This window comes from Mya arenaria, chromosome 17, assembly GCF_026914265.1.
Source record: "Mya arenaria isolate MELC-2E11 chromosome 17, ASM2691426v1".
NCBI lineage: Eukaryota > Metazoa > Mollusca > Bivalvia > Myida > Myidae > Mya > Mya arenaria.
Window position 1 is genome coordinate 4,541,112 of NC_069138.1, and position 22,737 is coordinate 4,563,848.

A 22,737-nucleotide genomic window follows, 5' to 3' on the forward strand; every position below is an offset into this window, starting at 1 on the left:
AACAGAAATATGTCATACGCTTTAGGTCCTGAAGGTCATGAAGATCCAAATAGGTATGATTACAAATTTTAGTCAACTGGAAAGATTTTGATCAAACATGGTAATGAGGTTTAACAAAATATTTTTTTCATCAATTTCAGAATGGTTCAGCAGTTTGGGACAGACTTTGAAAAGAACATTGAGGGTTCTGGGGCTCAAATCAACATGAAGGAGCTGTCTGGAGGTGCCAAGATCAACCGCATCTTTTACGAGAGGTTTCCGTTTGAGCTTGTCAAGGTATGTTTCTTAATGTGATCTTTTTACAGTGCTCCAGTTAGCCCTAAATAGCAGGAGAGTACCTTACTGCCTTTATTCAAGTCAGTTTTCATAAATAACTATAAAAATAATGAATATACATAATTTTGACACTGAAGTAAAGATAACAGCTTAGGTATTTATAACTTACTTTTAGTATTGAAAGTACTTACAATACAGACACAATATGAATTGAACATCTCACTTCCAAATTATGTGTCAAGGCACACAGTGCTGGCACACAATTTTAACGATGCCATTCAGAAATGATGTTACTTTATCATACCATCGACCACGCTATTCTGAAAAATTAAATGTCATTATATATATCCTTTTAAGGCAAAAAGTTTTCAATGTAAGACCGCAATGTATAAAGTTTTTCAATGTAAGACCGCAATGTATAAAGTTTTTCAATGTAAGACCGCAATGTATAAAGTTTTTCAATGTAAGACCGCAATGTATAAAGTTTTTCAATGTAAGACCACAATGTATAAAGTTTTTCAATGTAAGACCGCAATGTATTTCATCTTGTGAACTCCAAAAATTATATACATGGTAAAAGTTATAAAATCTATTCCACTCTTGAAATATAACTATTGGTGTTCACTCAATGCAATATATAGAGGAAATTTGTTGATTTAGTGTAAAATCTTATTTTAATTTACACATCGCCATAAAAAAAATTATTTTGATAAGTGGCAGAGCCACAAGTAAATATAATATTTCTCTATGTTTAGTTTCAGGGCTGGTATTTATTGAACATGTTAAGTCATTTCCTATCTTAAGTCATTGTTTAGGTTAAGTATTTCACTGGTCATATAATAATAACTTAATAATGTCTAAAATACTTTATTTTCATTTATTTCATGTAAAACACATAATTTTAGAAACTTGGTAGTTTTTCTTAATTTGACCTAGAACATTTAAGGAATCGACTTAAGTTGAAAAAGGACTTAAGATGTTTAAGATGTTTTATGAGTTCCAGCTCGGGGCAACATTCTCAAAAACGTTAGGTAGGGTGTGGACATTTTTTTATTTTTTTAAGTCAAGTCCTAGGGCCTAGGGATTTGCCACGTAGGTTTTGGTTGCCCTCAAAAAAAAATTAAGGCCTCTACTTATATTCAGGCTTTTATTTCAGATGGAATTTGATGAAAAAGAGCTTCGTCGAGAAATCAGCTACGCCATTAAAAACATTCGCGGTATCCGAACGGGCCTGTTCACTCCAGATATGGCTTTTGAAGCCATTGTTAAAAAACAGATAGAGAAACTTCGAGGGCCCTCGTTGAAATGTTGCGATATGGTGGTCACCGAGTTAACAAATGTGATAAGAAAATGTACAGAAAAGGTATGGTTTAATTAATTAGCACCAGAACTTATGTATATGTATCATTATTTGAATTACTACCGTATTCATGTTATGTAAACATAACAAGATTGAGGTATGTATTGTCTCGGTTACAAATGTCAAGTCATATGTTAAGCATTGAAACTGGTAGATGGCATGAGCAAACTGCAAACCCCTTGTAATAAAGGAAATGTCTATTTTGTAACACTTTTGAAGATGAATGGCACTTTTTACTTAAATGTCTATTGTATGCTGAACTAAGAAATACATATATCAAACCATATACTTTATTGGCCTGGCTAAATACAATGTATCGGCAAGTGGGATTACTCGAAATTCTTGTGCATGGTCCGCTTACAAACATAAGAAGACACTTTTTCAATAGTTCTGCTGGGGGTGTAGTTGTATAAGCTTATAATGCTACTAATTTCAGATGAACAGATACCCACGCCTACGTGAAGAGACTGAGAGAATTGTGAACTCATCCACTCGTGAGCGCGAGGCTAAATGTAAAGATCAGCTTATGTTGCTAGTCGACATACAGCTGGCTTATATGAACACTAACCATGAGGACTTTATCGGATTTGCAAAGTAAGTCTTTAATTCTAAAAGAGGAAAAAAACTCGCATCACTGTTACTTGAAGTAGTGCAGCGTTTTTAGACAGATTTCAATGTCAAAGAAAAAACAGAAGTACTACTTATTAAAGCTATCTTTGTTTAAATCAAACAGATTATTTATTTTTTTAAGTTAGCAAAGTGTGCAGTACATGTACATCAAAAGCATCATACTAAAATTAAATGCAAAAAAAATGAGGATTCCAGTAACAAACAAGAATAATTATACATCCAAAATGGCATTTATTGTTACTGTCGTCCTAGACATGAGCTAGTTGCCTAAAACATCTAGGAGTTCAGGCATAAATTAAGGAGTCTGAGACTCCCTGCCCCAATTTCTCAAAATATTGTTTAGCGTAACTCATTTTAAGCTGCACTCTCACAAATTGACAGTACTGACCTTTTTAAAAAAAAATTGTCTCAGAATCAGCTGATTTTGGCATCAATGCCTTCAATTCAGTCATAATAAATTATTCACAAGAGAAAAGATCTCATTTGTTTGGTAAACTGCCAAAATTCAATTTTTCTTAAAGCATTAGTGACGCTTTCAGCCATAAAACATCAATTTTCAAACGAAAATATGAAAACTTTGATCTGCTGTTCTGTCAGCAGTCTTATATCACTGGTTTTCAGACATTAATGAAAAATGAAAACTTGTCTAAACAGTCAATCTGTAAGTGTGCAGCTTTAAGTGTCTGTATGATATCATTTAGCAAAATTACTTACTTACATATAATTTTATAAAACAAGAGATAGTTCATCTCATTGATCTTCAATATGATTTCCTTTATAAGCCTAAAACTCTTTAAAAAGAGAATATTACACAATTTATACCAATTTATTCAAACTAAAGTGCTGAGCTTAATCGTGTTATAGGGAACTAAGCTTTTTTGAGAAATAGGAATCTTGGAATACCTTAAGTGATGCAGCATGGATAGTTGTAATACTAATGTTCTCCTTTTCATGTTTTCAGTGCTCAGCAAAAGTCTGACCCAAGTACAACCAAACGGAAAGTGGGAAACCAGGTTTGTACCAAATAATGTAATAATAAAAAAATAATGACATTTGACCAAGTCAACAGCTACAGTACTCACCTTTGGGACTTTTGAAAATCCTCATTAAAAGCAGTGCAAGTTTACACACTGTAACTACAGTTCACAAGTTATTTATTTTGACAAGTATAAAAATAGTAGGGTCACGTCCTATTTCGTAGGAAGGGTCTGGTAACTCGAACTAAAAACATTTATTTTTTTAGGCCCTAGTGATAAAGGATATGCCTTTTGTCAGCATTGCTTTTTGAATTAAGTAAAATGTTGTCTGAAATAACAACGTGATGAAATATTGTAAGTGATATAACATATCAAAGTTTTAATTACACACTTTGAAAAAAACCTTGACTTTGTATTTGTTTACAGGTAATCCGTAAAGGCTGGCTTACTCTTCATTGAAAAAAACCTTGACCTTGTCTTTGTTTACAGGTAATCCGTAAAGGCTGGCTCACTCTTCATTTAAAAAAACCTTGACCTTGTCTTTGTTTACAGGTAATCCGTAAAGGCTGGCTTACTCTTCATTGAAAAAAACCTTGACCTTGTCTTTGTTTACAGGTAATCCGTAAAGGCTGGCTTACTCTTCATTGAAAAAACCTTGACCTTGTCTTTGTTTACAGGTAATCCGTAAAGGCTGGCTCACTCTTCATAACATCAGCTTCATGAAGGGCGGATCGAAGGAGTTCTGGTTTGTCCTCACTGCCGAGAGTCTGGCCTGGTATAAGGACGAAGAGGTATGTTTTGTTTTTAGTTACATTGTTAGTTCATCTATTTTGGAAACTAAGAAGGTTTAAGTATTTTCATAGCCTTGATGTCGTTGTCAGTGGTAGTGTCAGGCAAAAACTTTGTCCTTTAGTTTAGCTGAAGATTGTTGAATTGTTATGAAACTTGGTATACACTTAATCTGTGACATACACTTTACCTTTGAAATGTTATGAAACTTGGGACACACTTTACCTGTGACACACACACTTTACCATTGAAATGTTTTGAAACTTGGTACACACATTACCTGTGACACACACACTTTACCATTGAAATGTTATGAAACTTGGTACACACATTACCTGTGACACACACTTTACCATTGAAATGTTATGAAACTTGGTACACACTTTACCTTTGCAATGCTATGAACTTGGGACATACTTTATCTGTGACACTCACTTTACCATTGAAATGTTATGAAACTTGGTACACACTTTACCTTTGCAATGTTATGAAACTTGGTACACACTTTACCTGTGACACTCACTTTACCATTGAAATGTTATAAAACTTGGTACATACTTAACCGGTGACACACACTTTACCATTGAAATGTTATGAAACTTGGTACACACTTTACCTGTGACACTCACTTTACCTTTGAAATGTTATAAAACTTGGTACACACTTTACCGGTGACACACACTTTACCTTTGAAATGTTATAAAACTTGGTACATACTTTACTGTGACACTCACTTTACCTTTGCAATGCTATGAAATTTGGGACACACTTTACCTGTGACACACACTTTACCTTTGAAATGTTATGAAACTTGGTACACACTTTACAGGTGACACACACTTTACTGGTGACACACACTTTACCTTTGAAATGTTATAAAACTTGGTACATACTTTACCGGTGACACACACCTTACCGGTGACTCACACTTTACCTTTGAAATGTTATAAAACTTGGTACATACTTTACCGGTGACACACACTTTACCGTTGAAATGTTATGAAACTTGGTACACACTTTACCTGTGACACTCGCTTTACCTTTGAAATGTTATAAAACTTGGTACATACTTTACCGGTGACACACACTTTACCTGTGACACACACTTTACCTGTGACACACACTTTACCGTTGAAATGTTATGAAACTTGGTACACACTTTACCTGTGACACTCACTTTACCTTTGAAATGTTATAAAACTTGGTACATACTTTACCAGTAACACACACTTTACCTTTGAAATGTTATAAAACTTGGTACATACTTTACCAGTAACACACACTTTACCGTTGAAATGTTATAAAACTTGGTACATACTTTACCAGTGACACTCACTTTACCTTTGAAATGTTATAAAACTTGGTACATACTTTACCAGTAACACACACTTTACCTTTGAAATTTTATGAAACTTGGTACACACTTTACTGGTGACACACACTTTGGAATGATTTAAAACTTGGTACATAATTTACTGGTGACACACACTTACCGATGACACACACTTTACCTTTGAAATGTTATAAAACTTGGTACATACTTTACCGGTGACACACACTTTACCTGTGACACACACTTTACCTTTGAAATGTTATAAAACTTGGTACATACTTTACCGGTGACACACACTTTACCAGTGACACACACTTTACCTTTGAAATGTTATAAAACTTGGTACATACTTAACCGGTGACACACACTTTACCGTTGAAATGTTATGAAACTTGGTACACACTTTACCTGTGACACTCGCTTTACCTTTGAAATGTTATAAAACTTGGTACATACTTTACCGGTGACACACACTTTACCTGTGACACACACTTTACCTGTGACACACACTTTACCTTTGAAATGTTATGAAACTTGGTACACACTTTACCTGTGACACTCACTTTACCTTTGAAATGTTATAAAACTTGGTACATACTTTACCAGTAACACACACTTTACCTTTGAAATGTTATAAGCCTTGGTACATACTTTCCCGGTGACACACACTTTACCTGTGACACACACTTTACCTGTGACACTCACTTTACCTTTGCAATGTTATGAAACTTGGTACATACTTTACCGGTGATACACACTTTACCGTTGAAATGTTATGAAACTTGGTACACACTTTACTTGTGACACTCACTTTACATTTGAAATGTTATAAAACTTGGTACATACTTTACCGGTGACACACACTTTACCTGTGACACTCACTTTACCTTTGCAATGTTATGAAACTTGGTACACACTTTACTGGTGATATCACAAATAGGTGAAGCGAGAACCATTACTCTGGCATCAAAATTTGGGAAGTTATGCCCCTTCATCAGCAAGAAACAAAAAACAAAGAAGTGTTGACAGTGTTCCTGTTTCTAGATGAAGGTTATTACTATGAAAGCATCTTACTTGGTGTCAGTCATATTGGGTGTATTGAGAATTATGCCACTGAACAAAGTCATGGTATATAACTGGTGATCGTTTCATTAAGAGTTCAAGGAGAGATTTTGTACCTTACACTGTTGAAAATATCTCCTACTGTGGTCAGCAAGCCAGATACGTGGGTATCTTCCTACAAGTTCTCTGGATTTCCTCATAACTCATTACCACACTTTCATGTAACATCATGTCAACAAGGGTCAATTAATGATTTAATAATTTCTTTCACAATCGCTGAAATGAATGATTTTTAATTTAGATAATCCCAAGAGTTCATTAATAATATGTTTAAATATATTTTTTTACAATCAATGTAAAATAGATGAGTTTAAATTGAAATATTTCCTAGGTATAAAATTACTTCTAGAATTCTTTTTGAAACAACCCCAAGGCTGGGCTGGTCCCTATTCTTACTTCTGCATTATTTATTGATTCCTCTGCAAACATTTTAAATAATAAAATATTTCAAAATTATATTCAACTGTTAAGTAAAAATGTTTTAAGGTCTAAAATAATTAAATATCTGTGTTTAGGGCAATGGTCTGAAAATGATAGGTAGGGTAGCAACAATTATTTATTTTTTTTAAGTGCAGTCAATTTATTAATGCATAGGATGACATTTCGGTATGTTGTAAATTAAATTTTTAACTGCTGTATGTTTTAAATTGTAATTTCAATGACAGACCATCCATAAATGCATCAGATTCAATTTTAAAAAAAAATAAGGGTTGAAAAAAATCCAGGGTCTGGGTTGGGGTTCGTTCGGTAGGGTCAGATTAGCCATAACACAGATATTACTTTTTAGGCCTTGTTATATTAAGAAATATTAACAATTAATTACCAATTCTTATATTTCCTTGTATTTTAATTATGTATTGATTTATTGTTTTTAATTATTGATTAAATTTTTGTCATCATTATGCTGTTAGGTATGGTTCTTGGAAAGTGATTACTTAAATAAAATAAAATAATAAACTTGAAATATTTATTTGTAAGCATAAAATGTGATGCTTTGTTTCATAATGATAAAAAATAGTAAAAAGAATCAATAAGAAAAGGTCAAAAGAAAATCAATAATAAATGGTAAAAAAATCAATAAAAATGGACAATTTTTTTTATTTAAAAACATTTTCCGATGACCATATCTTTCAAAATGTCATCCCCATAACCCGACCATAAAACACCCCTTGAACATATAATAAAATGTTGCCCATACCATAACTGCCATGTCATTTTCACTTCCTTGTCTTTGTCTTTGGTTCTGAATTGTCTGGTCTATTACGAATTATTAAATTTGCCAAAATGATGTAACGTTTGCACAATTTGGTGCAAAAAAGAGTAGTTAAATGTCATTTTTCAACCTTAAATTCTAGGTAAGAGTTACAGTGTAAGATCACAATATATTTCATACAGTGAACACCAAGAGTGAATATTTATTCATATATATAGCTTTTGGTGCTCCTTATATATGTATGCATAGTTTTCACTGATAGATACACAAGTTCCATGATCTTGACATAATTAGGACATAATCCCTGAGGCTCTGATAAAAAATGTTTGTCAATAAACTTGTTTGAAAGTCATTTGCAATAAGCTGTAAGCATTGATTAATAACAAGATATTTTAGGCCATAAACAAAATTAATAGTTAGGTTAGGATTACATCCTATTCAAAAACAGGTAGGGTAGGTAGGCATTTTATTTTTTTCATAAGGCTTATTATAAGGATGTAATGGTCATAGTTTCGGAATGGTGTTAAAGTAAAATTCTGAATAAAGCTTTAAAGGTTTTAAACTTCATATTAAAACACAGACTTATTTTTTTTTTTTTTACCATCTGACTGTAAAAACGGTAGGGTCGACACCATTTTTGTCGGTAGGGTCGAGTAGCCTGAACCAAATGAATTTTTTTAGGCCTTGTTAAAATCAACTAAAAGGGCCTCAATTGTTTGTGTTAGTGATGGGTGAAATACAGCTAATCAATGAGATTGTCCTCAGTCCTCGTGACACCAGTGGGCCTTTAAGTTTATTCAAGAAATTAGGTTCATGTCTATCGATGTAAATTAGAACAAGTGACAAAACTATGTAAAAAATGTGATGCAGTCTTCAAAAACCAGGTCACAGAAAAAATGTAACCCAGGAAACAAGTATTTTCAACTCGCTTTGAGTAAATTGACAGAGATAAAAAAACACTGTCATGCTTAAAAAATCAGTTTGTTTAAAAAAACATGATTTTTCGCGTGACATCATCTTCACCTGAGTGGCTTTGTCTTTGGAAATTACGTCACAAGTTGTGGGTCATATTTGTAGCACTGTTTCTGACTGAACTTGACAAATTAGCACCCAGCCTGGTTAATTTCGTGTCACTGGGGTCGCGAGTCGAGGTAACGCAACCTTGGTTTGACTGCTGACGTATAATTAGGTCACCAGTATGGAATAAGCATATCTCCCGTGAATAAGCCTATTTAAGATCAGACAATTCAGAACTCCAACTAATAAATCTCACTTCTTTGGAAACGAATCTGCTTTTGTCCATCAAGCTTTCCGTGTTGACTGTTGAGGATTATTTCATTTGTGAAGGGATATGATACTCGTTCTTCAGTCGGGGATGTGATTTGTCCACGATTTGTTCATGGATATGATGGCTCAACGACACCCCCAACTCCACCCCCAACTCCTCCCCCTAAATAAATGATTTTGTTGTTACTTTATTTGCTCTTGACAGCTGCACTCTCACAGATATACCATTTTTACACCTTTTAATTTTTTGTCTTCGACAGAGCAAATTTTTGCATAAATATCTGCAAGCCAATGATAAAAGATTGCTGACAAAAAATCAGATCGTAGATTTTCATATTTCCGTTTGAAAATTAATGTTTTATGGCTTAAACCTTTCTAACGGTTAAAGAAAACTGCATTAAACATCAATTTTTGAACTTAAATATAAAAATTTGCTATCTAATTTTTGTCAGCAGTCTTATATAACTGGTTTCCATGGATTTTCAGAAAATTGGCTCGTTCCAAGACAAAAAATAAAAAAAATTGTCAAAATGTTCAATTTGTGAGAGTGCAGCTTTAAGTATCAAAATTGCTTCTAAAACGCAAGTTGTGCTAGAGTAGCCCCTAAGCCCCTTACTGAAATGGTTTCAGCTCTTCAGCTCCCAGGTCAATCACATCCCTACTGAGCCTTGTCTTTACTAATACAATTACTAGCAGGACTGGTGCAAAAAAAAAATTCCACATTCTTGACTTGCACATATTTAAATCTTGCATTTTAATTTGGAATAATGGATATAAAATAGTTCAAAATTAATTAACTTCTACATGGATAAGCCAGAAATAAACCTTATTGGACTCAAATTTAATCTAAGATTTAATTTCATTTTAAGCTTGTATGTTTTCTTAAGAAAAAATATCAAGTTGTTGTTATCAGCCTTGGTTGTTGGAATGCAAATATTCCCGGAGTTTAGACCAGCATTGGCATCGCTTTGCAGCTCTCTTGTTGTTCCTTACTTGTGAAATTGCATTTAGCTCATGCAGTGCTCCAGCTAAACCTTAATAGCAGGGTGGGTGACCCTGATGCCCTTTTCCAGCACCCTGCTACCTTTTTACTGCAGCCTACTGTTCCCTTCTTTTTAACAGGGTCAATTTTCAGAAATAAGTATTAAAATGATATATATACATAATTATTTTGAAACTAGCTGCACTCTCACAGATTTACCGTTTTTCCAACTTTTTTTTGTCTTGGAATTAGAAAATCTTTGCGTAAATATCTGCAAACCAGTGATAAAAGACTGCTGACAAAAGATCAGATTGCAGATTTTCATATTTCCATTCCAAATTTAATGTTTTATGGCTTAAACCATTGCTAAAGATTTAAGAAATAAACATAAAACATCAAACTTTGATCTGATCTTTTGTCAGCAGTCTTTTATCACTGGTTTGCAGATATTTACGCAAAAATTACTCGTTCTAAGACAAAAAATAAAAAGTTGTCAAAACGTTCAATCTGTGAGAGTGCAGCTTTAAGTAAAGATAACAGCTAAGGTATTCATTGCAAATGATTATTGTTGAAAGTAGTTACACCAATATCATACATATGAATTTAGCAGTGACCCTTGCAAGAGCCCCATTAAGGCTCGATCATTCTATGCGTATCAAATGTGCCCTTTCTGATCTAGATCCCTGCCCTTTTCAAATCCTGGCTGGAGCACTGCTCATACCCTCAGCTTTAGTTGTTTAAACACTCCTGACCCAGGGCATCTTTATACTTTATAAAAAAATGTTTGCGCAGGTGGTGTTTTGCTCAACTCCTTAATTGCATCACATGGCTTTTGTCTGAATACCAGTGGGCGAAATGAGCACAAGCCCACAAGCCCTGCTCTAGTCAAATGCTCTCTGGTGGGGCTTGCCCAAATTGTGCATTTTATGTAGCAGGGCTTTGTGTTTTTTATGACAAGCACTTTTAAGGGGCTAGACACCAGATGGTCGAAAATCTGCAAATAAAATTTCCTCAAAACAAGCATAGAATACTCATGTTGCTGTCTCATCTGTGTTTACAATGTTGTCCGCTCTCTAACTTGAACATTTCTCATCCAATTTCCACCAAACTTCATGAAAGTGTTTGTTGGTGAAATATCTAGGTCAAGTTCGATAACCAGTCAAATCGCTTTAGGCACTCCAGAGTTATGGCCCCCTGAATTTGTCAAAATTGGCCATTTTAGCTTTGTCCGCTCTCTAACTTGATCATTTCTCATCCAATTTCCACCAAACGTCATGAAAGTGTTTGTTGGTGAAATATCTCGGTCAAGTTCAATAACCAGCCAAATCGCTTGAGGCACTCCAGAGTTATGGCCCCCTGAATTTGTCAAAATTGTCCATTTTAGCTTTGTCCGCTCTCTAACTTGAACATTTCTCATCCAATTTCCAAAAAAAACTTCATGAAAGTGTTTGTTGGTGAAATATCTAGGTCAAGTTCGATAACCAGCCTAATCGTTTTAGGCACTCCAGAGTTATGGCCCCCTGAATTTATCAAAATTGGCCATTTTAGCTTTGTCTACTCTCAAACTTGAACAGTTTTTATCCGAATTTCACCAAACTTGCTACTATAAATGGTTGTTGGTATATATTCTTGGCAAAGTTCTATAACCAGCCAGGCTCTTCAGGATTATGGCCCTTGAATTGGTCAAAATTTGCCATTTTTGCTTTGTCCACTGTCTAATTACTGTTAATGCCATATTGTGCCAAATCATTTGCTTCTTGAAAAGCTTGCTTCTCAAAGGGCCAATGGGACAGTAAGTTGTCTTAGAATCCAAGAAATTATTGATGGGCGTATTTTGTGAGTGTCACTCTTGTTAACAATTTTATGTAAGTTTTTGGCAATTTTCTTTTTCTCTTGCAAATATATCATCTTGTGTCTAGCCCGGGCCTTTAAGCTTAAGGATTTGGGCTTGTTCTTCCAAAACTTTCCATGACTGCTGTATAAGACAACATTAGGTCCAAGTTGTTTTGTTTTTTCTTAATTCTGAAGTAAGCATTATAAGGTGCAGGACAATACATGTTTTAATTTTATAAATATACAAACATCCCAAATTTGAAATAATAAATAACTATTTGTTCATAATTCTAACAACATTATGATTATTATTTAAATGTCAATGCATCTATTCATTCGAACAGACCAATCAGTATTTTATTTATTGGTGGTCACAGAGTTAAATTGATTCATTGACACTTATCTTTTTCCATATTTTTAGTTTATTTTTAAATTATAAAATCATTGTTTATATACTGATGTTTTTTTCTTTATTGATTCTCAATCTTTTATTAATTTTAATAAATGAGCAAGAAGCGTTTATGCAAAACACTGTTGAATTTTCCCAATATGAAGCATTTAAATTGTTAAAATTTCCTAAATGTAAAGGCCAGACCTCTTCCTTTTTTTGCTTAGAAAAAGCTCTGTTGGTGACACTATATGACTAGGTAAATGCATATATTGTTTCCTGAGATGTCACAGTTAATGATCAGCTTACCTGAATTTTAATGATATAATTTAAAGCTGGTTTTAATTCATGTTTTCCAAATAAACCTAATTATTCCTGGGTCTGTTTCGCTTCCTTGGAATAATTCTATTTAATTTGTCATACATGAACTATATCCTTAGGCTTCACAGACAAAGCTATGATATTCTGAGGCAGAGGGGCATTTAGTTCTTGTCACCTTAAAGGCCTAGTTTAAGCCTTCTATAATTGACCCCCCTCCCCAAATATTTGTACAGTACACAACCTCTGTGTATTGATCTTAATCTAATTGCCTTGTGCCCTCTTATCAGATCTCCGATCTGAGTATCCTGCTGTGCAATTTTGGAGGTTTTATTACAAATAATGGACCCTAAATGGCCCTGAGCCAATAAACAAATATACAGAAAATTGGCCCCTACTGTGACACCAGTGCAATAAGCTGGAGATTATCATGCCAAACATTCCTTAAACTAGCCCTTTAATTTGCCATCGTTTGCTATTTCTTAGACTGCTTTGACATGTTTTTCACATAGTCTTAACACTAACCTTTTTTCTTGTTTTTGTTCGCTAATTTAGGCATGATTTTGATTTACAAATTTTATAATTGAATGTTGCATAATGAATTTGTGTTTGAAAGTTTCATTTTACTATGAAATATGATATTACAATATGATACTTATATATATAATTATCACATATTTACAGGAATAGTGAAGAATAAAAGAATAATTTTCCTGATAAAAACTACAATAACATGTACCAGTAAATATGGCACTATAAAATAAGATTGCCAAGAAAGCAAATTCTAGAAAAATAATTATTGCCAATTAAATTCATAAATTGGAATGCTAAATTGAATAATAAACTCGGTAATTTAAAAAGAAATCATATGAAAAACATTAAGACTGTTTTCATTAGAGTAGAGCTTGGCTTACATTATTACGGTTTACATAATCTAAACCTGGTATTATCCCAATTGAACGTAGAAATGTAAATTGTGGTGAGTACAGGACAAGCCGGGCCTCCTATTCAACTTCACCTTTATAAGGATAGTGAAAAATTGCCCTTCTATAAGAATACAAGAGTACAAGAGTTCAAATACCAACTATTTTGGAATAACATTCTTAAAATTCTTAACAATTTTATATGGATTTGTTACGGTCCTGAACATATTTACCACGGTTTCTACTATTGCATTAATACCATTGCCATGATAATATACGATTTCATGCAATTACTTACGATCACGCACATTTGTAGTACAACAGATGACTCTGAATGGATTTCAAAAACAGGCAAATTATCTATAAAAAATATATATATATATATAGGTAATTTATTAAGGGGTCTCTGACCTCAAGACCTTTGAGCAGTTAACATCTAATAAAAATATTCCTGGCACCTGCTCAAAGGCTACATTTAGCAAACGACTTAATAAAACTACAAGAAATTGTGGAAAATGATTTTGCTGTTCGCGCCCATTTGTTAGCACTTCAAAGGAGTGAAGAAGTATGAAGTCAGTTACGGTTCAATTGAAGGCAATCGTAATGTACTATCTGTCAAAAATGTTACTAGCCTCGTCATCAATCATCGAACAGTCGTGACCTACTCTATTTAATCTTAACGAATCATACACAGGTCTTAAGGGTGCGTAGAAAACTACATACTAAAACATGTTTGTGACTATTTGAACGGTTTCCTCATAGAAAAGGAAACAAACTTATTGACTTAAAAGCCCCTTTTACGATCTTCAGGGTTTGAAGAATTGGATGGAAATCAGACTTCATTTAAAAAAATCGCCGAGTCCAATTTTTGAAAAAAGTATTATTTTGAGGATTGCGAATCACAGCCAAATATTTACATTCACCTAGTCCTTTGTATAAATAAAACTTGACGTTCATATTGTATAACTCGCAAGGAGTTAGACGTCATTGTTTAGTTCAATATTTTAATACAAACGTATGTTGTCGGTGTATGAACGCAGTAGGGCAAGTGAGCAAATCGAATTTGCTCGCGTGCCCTACTGCATTCATACAGCATAAACGCAAGAAAAAATGCAATCAGTCCTTGAATATTGGCTATAAAAAAACGCAAAAACACTTCTTGCATGCGTTATCAGGTGAACTATTGCAGAAAAAGATTAATAGCCACATATACTTGCTATACAAATCGAAAAAAAAACACTTCTTGTTACATGCGTTGTCACGTGACTTATTACAGGAAAAAGATAAGAAGTATCTCCTTACCCTTGACAATTTAAAACTGCGAGACGTCGAGTCTGGATTTTTCTCGCGTCATCCTGTATTCGCCGTCTTCTGTTCCGACTCACGGTAAAAAAAAATGTCCAAGCACTGAAATGTCACATGACTTGTACCTGATCACATGATTAGAGTATTCCATTTGCCTCCATTCTCTAATGAAACAAAATAAAACAAAACAAAACATGGTATTTGGGTTTGTTAATACTGTTTGTGATCATTTAACACACAGCTTTGCACTTTTAAAATTGATGGAAAAATCTTAAAAGAATGTTCTCTGATATGATTGGATGGTTGTACAACCTATGTTTTAAGCTATAACTTGTTAAAGAATTTTCGTTAAAGATTGTAAGTTTACAGAAGTGTACTAGACTAATTGAGGGTGTAAACTGTTTTATTGGATCTTCCAACCTTGTGCATTTATCATAACTAATGTTAACCTGTCTGCAAAATTTACAATTGTTTAAAATGCAAGTCATGTGATCAGATAAAGTCATGTGTTATCTCCCTTTATTTCCATGGTTGTGGACTGTTTACCTACCTTTGAAGAGCATGTTACAAGGGAGCTAATTCAAAAGGCACACGGTCACTCAGTGTACATATATATATATTTATAGCCAAAACTTTCTGATATAGTCACAACTGCATGTTTATTTGGGCTAATATTGTTGCATTTCATTGTTACTTCTGTTAGAAGTTCATTGCTTTAAGTGTTTTCATTTTTAACGAACATCAAAGCTACACACTGTCTAGTTAGAGCAGTGGATAGCGCATTCCCTACTCACCAATATGCCCTGGGCTCAATTCACAGCCCAAGCACATGTGAGTCTTGCTGGTCAGGTCATCAGGCCGGACAAGTGGGTTTTCTCTGGATTCCCACACAGTACAAGACCACACCAATGCGCAAAATCGGGCCCATGAGAGTGACTTAGTAATTAAGTAAATTAGTTAATTCTATAACTGCCTTCACCAGTGTTAATGAAATGAATAAGTTTAGATAATGATACACAGTCATGTAGGAAATGACACAAAATCCAGCAATGTCTTTTAGGCTAAGAAGTTAGATCTTGCTAGACAGCTATTGAACAAAGTTTAGAAGCTAGAAAGCCCCGTCATTGCTAGGTGCCAGTAATTAACTTTAAAAATAAAGTTGAATAAAATAGAATTTTCAAGAGACCATACTGTCATAATTATACTTAAATATGAAATATCACTCATTTTTGACACACCATTTAACTTGAATATTTCTAACAGATTGTTATACATCTTAAATATTTCTTAAATTATTTAAAAATTGAAAATTTTATTAAGTGTTATTTAATGTTAAATGAATTGTGGTTACATCCCACCATATAGTAACATGCTTTGCTTTAAGGTTGGCATTAACCTAGGTTAACCCAGCTTCTTTACAGTCATGCTTGTATCTTGGTAATTGCTTGAACATGAACTCAATAGATCATGGCTTAAGCTTAAATAACTGTACACAAAGGAGAAACAAATTGACATGTCACAGTTATACCCCAGTATTTTTTACTTTTTAGCATTTGTTAATGCACCCCTCCCACCCCCAACCAAACTTGCAATACCTGCTTGTTACAGACACCATTTGCAAGTACACCCTAGTTTCTAACAAGTTGAAATGCTAACAGTATCTAATCTAATCATTTACGCAGGAAAAAGACAAGAAGTACATGCTAGCCCTGGACAATTTAAGCTTACGTGACATGCAAGATTCAGGATTTATTAAACAGAAAAAAATGTTTGCTCTGTTTAACTCTGAAAGCAGGTTGGTGGTAGGGTTTGTTATCAGTTATAAACCTTCTGTATTCAAATCCATGTGCACTTTTCTCCAACAGGACACCTCAATATTCATGTTACCTGTGTTGGTACACTTCCCAGTGATCTGTTGATCTCCTTAGGAGTACACACGTGTTGTATTGTTGACACAGTAACTTTTCCTTTCTGTGTTACCTTGTTGTATAGTTCTTTTTCTCTTTGTTGTTTTTGTGGAAGCTCTGTTGTTCATTCATTCCCACTTTAAGTTTTTTTGACAGTGATGTTGTTCTTGTAACCTACTTAATTGCCCTAGTCTTAATCTTAAAGGCTGTTTGTGGTGGTATTAATATTGTGGTGTAGTCATGTAGTTAGCCTGTGTAAAAAAATAAAAAATGTTGTTTTCATCTCTCTGTGTATTTGAGCATGAATTGAATTGTTAATTCAATGACTTGACTGAAAACATCTTATTTCAAATTGTCATAAAAATATATTTTGTTTCTATTAAAGTATAATTTTATATGCTTACAAATGAATTCATGCTCAAATATCTACGTCACCCCTTAATTCCCATTCCATCATAAACCATGGCACTCTACTAACAAAGGTAGGTAACTAGTTCTTATTTAACTTTAGCCAAGGGAGATAATAATCCAGAAAATTCAAAATATTCCTGTTGTTTTTGCCCCTAACAGGAAAAGGAGAAGCGATTTATGTTGCCACTGGATGCATTACGTCTCAATGATGTTGAAAATAGCGGGCTTTTTTCAAGAAAATATGCATTTTGTTTATTTAATCCCGAGCAGCGGTAAGTAACGACAAGATGAAAGTGTACATACGTAGTATAATTTTTATGCTTTCTACTGATTTTTAGAGATATATCAGAGAAATAGAAATAATATTTTTAACTATTTGAAATCTTAGCCAGCTTTCAATTCAAAATCAAAGGTCAGCATGCACAGGGCTGGTACATTATGTCATTGATGTAATTTCCAAAATGACGATAAGATCGTACATAATTTTGATTCCCTTTTTGGTAAACCTACCATTACATGTCAGTTAATTTAATGTTTAGGCATATAATAAAAACAATGTTTGTTTCAGTGTAAGATCGCATTATATTTCACCTCGTGAATTATAAAAGTATATATTTTACTCATGAAATATAGCGTTTGGTGCTCAGACTCAATGAAATGTTTTATACCTACACTGAACCAATCAATTATCATCTATATATGTAGTTAAAGATATAAGTGGTTTGATGCGACAGAGTTGCTTAATGATTTCCTTTGTGTAAGTACATACTAACATTTTTTAACCATTTTGGTGGTCTACATTCTATATTGTAAACTTAAAACTAACTAGGCCCCTGCCACTGTTTTTATCTACCACTTCATCTGAGTAAAAACAATAGTGGCTGACTGCTGAATTACTGAAAAAGTGCATTGAAAAACTTGACAAATACTGCCTTCTGCCTACTGAATGTGTTTGTTGTATGAAATGTCTTCCACTATAAGTCCCAACCAGTTACCAATTATTAAGTTTAGCCATGATGTATTGTGATTACTTAATAAAATACACATCTTTTACGAGGAGAACTAGAACTTCATAAATTGATAAAGATATGTGTGATTGAGAACCATTACTTTATCTATTGATCAAGATAGGAAAGTAAAATTAATAAACAAACAAAAACTTGATATTCATTAATAGGATTTACATACTCAGTATGGTTAAAGCCTAATATGGTTCTTTAAAAACAAAAGTAGTATGCATTATCTCCCTTTAGCCCCTGACACTACTCTGTCAGTTATAAACATTTATGTGATTCCATCCCTTGCAGAAATGTTTACAAGGACTACAAACAGCTGGAGCTGTCAGCTGAGAGCCAAGAGGAGGTTGACAGCTGGAAAGCCTCATTCCTGAGGGCAGGAGTCTACCCAGATAGATCTCAGGATAGCTCAGAAGATAGGGTAGGTATTAAATTCAATTGGTGGAATGTGAATTGTGTAACGTCATTTTGAGTAGGAAGTGAGCCCAGATAGATATCAGGGATTGTGGAGAATTCAGTTGCAGTTGTTCTTTTTTATTATCATGTAAAGTGATTGAATGTCATTGATGATTTGTTGGACAAAACCAGGAGTATATTTTATAAATCAATTATGCATCATTGAAGCATGTACAATTGTCCAAATATACCCTGGGCGGCAACTGTATTGATGAAAAGATTTTATTTTGCAATTAGCCTTCTTAAGACCAGATGAATGATTTCAGATATGTGCTGTGACAGGCACCTCTCTCAATATATGGTGTCAAAAATGTACTCTTTAGGTCATATACCTGTAAGGAAGTTGATAAAAGTCAATGATTTTCAAGTTTTAATGTAATCAATATTTCCATTAAATTAGGTCAGAAAGTCTCCCGAAAACTGGGAAAATGGCATTCTTAATGCCTAATTTCAATTTTTTCCGAGGGCCTTTCCCCCCTTATACCCCCATAGGGGTTCTGCCCCTTAGCCCGCCGAGGACCTGCAGCCCCCAAACCCCCGGCTCATTTTCAGGATTGAGAATTATGCTCTGTTGACACCCCTGGTTGTAATTGAATTCTGGATGATTCAAATTTGGAAACATAAATCTGAACTACAAATGCCACAATGCGACAAAACAAGGTTTTTAATACGGGCTATCAAAAATTATAGCGAATGTGTTTCTTCATGGGTTGTGAAAAAGTTGCAGTGAGAGAAATTGAGCAGAAAGCATGTTTCTATGTTTAGGTACAGTGACTTTCACCCCATCAAAAGCAATCCCAAGCTAGCTCCTCACATGAGCTACAAACACCACCTTTCACTACTATCCATCAATTTTAACTTAGTTTGTTGGACGAAAACCATTTTTTTATTTTTAGTTACAGTGACCTTGACCTTAGCCCCATAAAAACAATTCAAAGCTAGCTCTTTACATAAGCTACTAACACACCAACTTGTATCATTTTCCATCAATTATAACTGAAGTTGTAGGGCGGAAACCATTTTTCTATTTTTAGTACCTTGACCCGACTTCCCTCAAAAGCAATCCCAAGCTATCTCTTCACATAAGCTACCTACATACCAATTTTCTTTTTTTCTATCCATCACCTCTAACTTTAGTTATTGGGCGAGCCATTTTCTATTTTTAGTAACAGTGACATTGACCACGAGGCCCTCTTAAGCAATCCCTAGCTAGCCTTCCACATAAGTTACATACATAGCAACTTTAATCACTATCCAACAATTCTTATTTATTAGGCGGAAAATCAATTTTGTCTTGTTTTTGGTAATGGTGACCTTGGCTCCCCCCCCCCCCCCCCCCCTCAAAAGCTATACCAAGCTAGCTCTCCACATAAGCTACACAGGCACCAACTTTCATCAATATGCATTTATTACTTGAGTTATCGGGCTGAAAGATTTTTTCTATTTTAAGTACCAGTGACCTTGACCCCTACCCCTCAACAGCAATCCCCAAGGTAGCTCTTCACATACGCAACCTACACATTAACTTTCATCTCTTTCAATCGAATACCGGGCTTTTGAAGAGTTGGGTTTTTGCCGTTGAGGGGTAGGGGTCATGGTCAAGTTCACTGTTACTAAAATAGGTAAACGGTTTCCGCCCAATAACTTAAGTATGTATTGATGGAAAGTGATGAAATTGAGTGTGGAAGTAGCTAATGTAAAGATATAGCTTTGCAATGGTTTTAAAGGGGGGCTTAGGTGAAGGTAACTAACCAAAAATAGAAAAAGGTGTCCGCGGCGTCCAACATTGGTTTCCACCCAATAGCTCTATTTAACATTGATGGAAAGAAATAAAAAATGGTGTGTAGGCGGCTTATGTGAAGAGCTAGCTAGTGATTGCTTTTAAGGGCTGGGGTCATGGTCTCTGTTACTCAAAAATGGTTTCCGCACAATAACGTAATTAAGGATTGATTGACAGTTGGTGTGTAGGAAGCTTATGTGAAGAGCTAGCCCTGGATTGCTTTTGAGGCAGTTTTGGTAAAGGTCAAGGTCAATGTTACTAAAAATAGAAAAAAAAATGTTTCTGCAGCAGTAAAAATTAGTTTACGCCCAATAACGAGATAAAGAGATATGGTGTGATGGTAGCTTATATGAAGAACTAGCATAGGATTGCCTGTTGAAGGGGATGAGGTTATGGGCAATGTCACTTGCACTAAAAGTAGAATGCTGGTTTCCGCTCAATAACTAATGTAATAATTGATGGATAGTTGGTGTGTAGGTAGCTAATGTGAACAGCTAGCTTGGTATTGCTTTAGACGGAGGTGGGGTAATGGTCAAGGTCACTGTTATTAAAAATAGTAAAATTGTTTATGCGACGCCAAACACTTGCTTTCGCCCAATATCTTAAGCAAGCATTGATGGATAATGAGGTATGGTGTGTTAGTAGCTTATGCGAAGAACTAGCTTAGCTAAGATGGCTTTAAGGAGATGGGATAAATGGCAAGGTCACTTTTCACTAAAAGGAGAAAGATGGTTTCTGCGCATGTAAGAATTGATGTGTGGTGATGAAAGTTGATTGGTAGGTAGTTTATGTGAAGAGCTAGCTTGGGATTGCTTTTGAGGCGGATCGGGTCAAGAACACTCTAACTGAAAATGAAATAGACAACAAATGTTCTCTGCCCTATAACTGAAGTAAAAATTGATTTATATTGATGTAAGTTGGTATGTATGTGAATAAATAGCTTGGAAATGCTTTTTATTGGGTGGGTCAAGGTCAATGTTACTTAACATAGAAACAAACGGTTCCCCCAACAACATCATTTACAATTTATGGAAACTAAAAACATAAGATACAAAACTAGAGTATTTTTCAGTTACGTCTCTTTGAAAATGTAAAGATAAAGGCTGCTATTATTCCTTACTCATATAAGAATTTGATTTCTGATTGTTCATATTAAAATCCTGGTTTCGTAGCATTGCGGCTTTTCCAGATCTATTTTTTTTTAGTAAAAGTGACCTTAAATCTGTCCCCTTAAAAATCACAAGCTAGCTCTTCACATAAGCTACTTACACACCAACTTTCATCACTTTCTATTAATTCTTACTTAAATTATTGGGCGAAAACTATTTTTCTAATTTTAGTAGCAGTGACCTTGACCCAACATCCCTCAAAAGCAGTCCGAAGATAGCTCTTTAGATACGCTACCTACACAATGAATATGTAGAATAAACATTTCACAGCCTATATGTTAAGTTATTGCTTAAATACAGACAAATCAATGACACAGCTTAATTCTTCAGGGGAAAGATGACCTTGGATCCATGGATCCGCAGCTGGAGCGCCAGGTGGAAACGATCAGAAACCTTGTGGACTCATACTCAAAAATTGTTGGCAAGACTCAGCGAGATCTTGTGCCCAAGACTATTATGCACATCGTTGTCAATTATGTAAGTTATGAGTATTTATGCGAAAATCTACAGAAACAAGCTCAGTAGCAAAGAACAGGAGGCCATAACAGGATATTTTGCCCATTAGGCTATCATATTTGTTGTCAATTTTGAAAATAATAGGTCAAAACAGGATCTTGTGCCCAAGATTATTATACATGTTGTTGTCAAATCGCAAGTAATTGGGCTATAAAAATCTAATTGGGCTATAAAAATCAAATGTTAGGTTCAGATAGGTAGATCAGTTTTGTTGTCGTTTTTTCGGCTGAAGAGCCCTCGATAGAAACATTGTAAGCAAAGACCCGCAGTTTTGAATTGTGACATCTTTCTTGAGTATTGTATTTACTGCTGGAACCCTCTTATCGACGATCGTATTGTGTAACTTTTCCCCAACTGGTAAATTCAAAGTTTTTTTTACAAAAACAATTGTCGTTTATGTATGTTCAATAAGTGATCTTCAGGCAATCTTAAAAGTAAATGTCCTGATCTTTTGATATTTGGTTGTATGGGCGTTAATAAGTTGATTCACCTGACATTGTTCAGTCTGATTGTGAATGATTTATAATGTTATCAAATATTATGTTAGGAAGAAAATCTTTCAGAAGAATGATGTCTGTTATTTTTATGATGGTGGAAATCCATTAGGCCGCACATTTTACCATCAAAAATATTTAAACTATACATTATGTATTGGAAACACCAAACATAGGCAAATTGTGAATCCTGGTTAAAGATGAGGCCACTGAGATAAATTTTGAGACTGTTCATATGAAATGGCAAAAACA

General features: G+C 34.4%; 1 protein-coding gene across 4 annotated transcripts in view; it reads left to right on the top strand.

Annotated features, from left to right (window-relative positions):
• Positions 1-22,737, top strand: part of LOC128224245 (dynamin-1-like) — a 51,784-nt gene that overhangs the window by 16,824 nt on the left and 12,223 nt on the right. For 2 of the 4 annotated variants that reach the window (XM_052934043.1, XM_052934045.1), the window contains exons 8-15: positions 141-276; positions 1,433-1,639; positions 2,073-2,230; positions 3,228-3,279; positions 3,921-4,034; positions 17,214-17,326; positions 18,362-18,491; positions 21,806-21,952. In XM_052934043.1, coding sequence (XP_052790003.1) covers positions 141-276; positions 1,433-1,639; positions 2,073-2,230; positions 3,228-3,279; positions 3,921-4,034; positions 17,214-17,326; positions 18,362-18,491; positions 21,806-21,952 — 1,057 coding nt within the window. Of the gene's footprint in view, positions 1-140; positions 277-1,432; positions 1,640-2,072; positions 2,231-3,227; positions 3,280-3,920; positions 4,035-14,707; positions 14,818-16,418; positions 16,532-17,213; positions 17,327-18,361; positions 18,492-21,805; positions 21,953-22,737 lie in introns of all 4 variants that reach the window. The other 2 variants (XM_052934044.1, XM_052934042.1) reach the window with 2 other exon arrangements.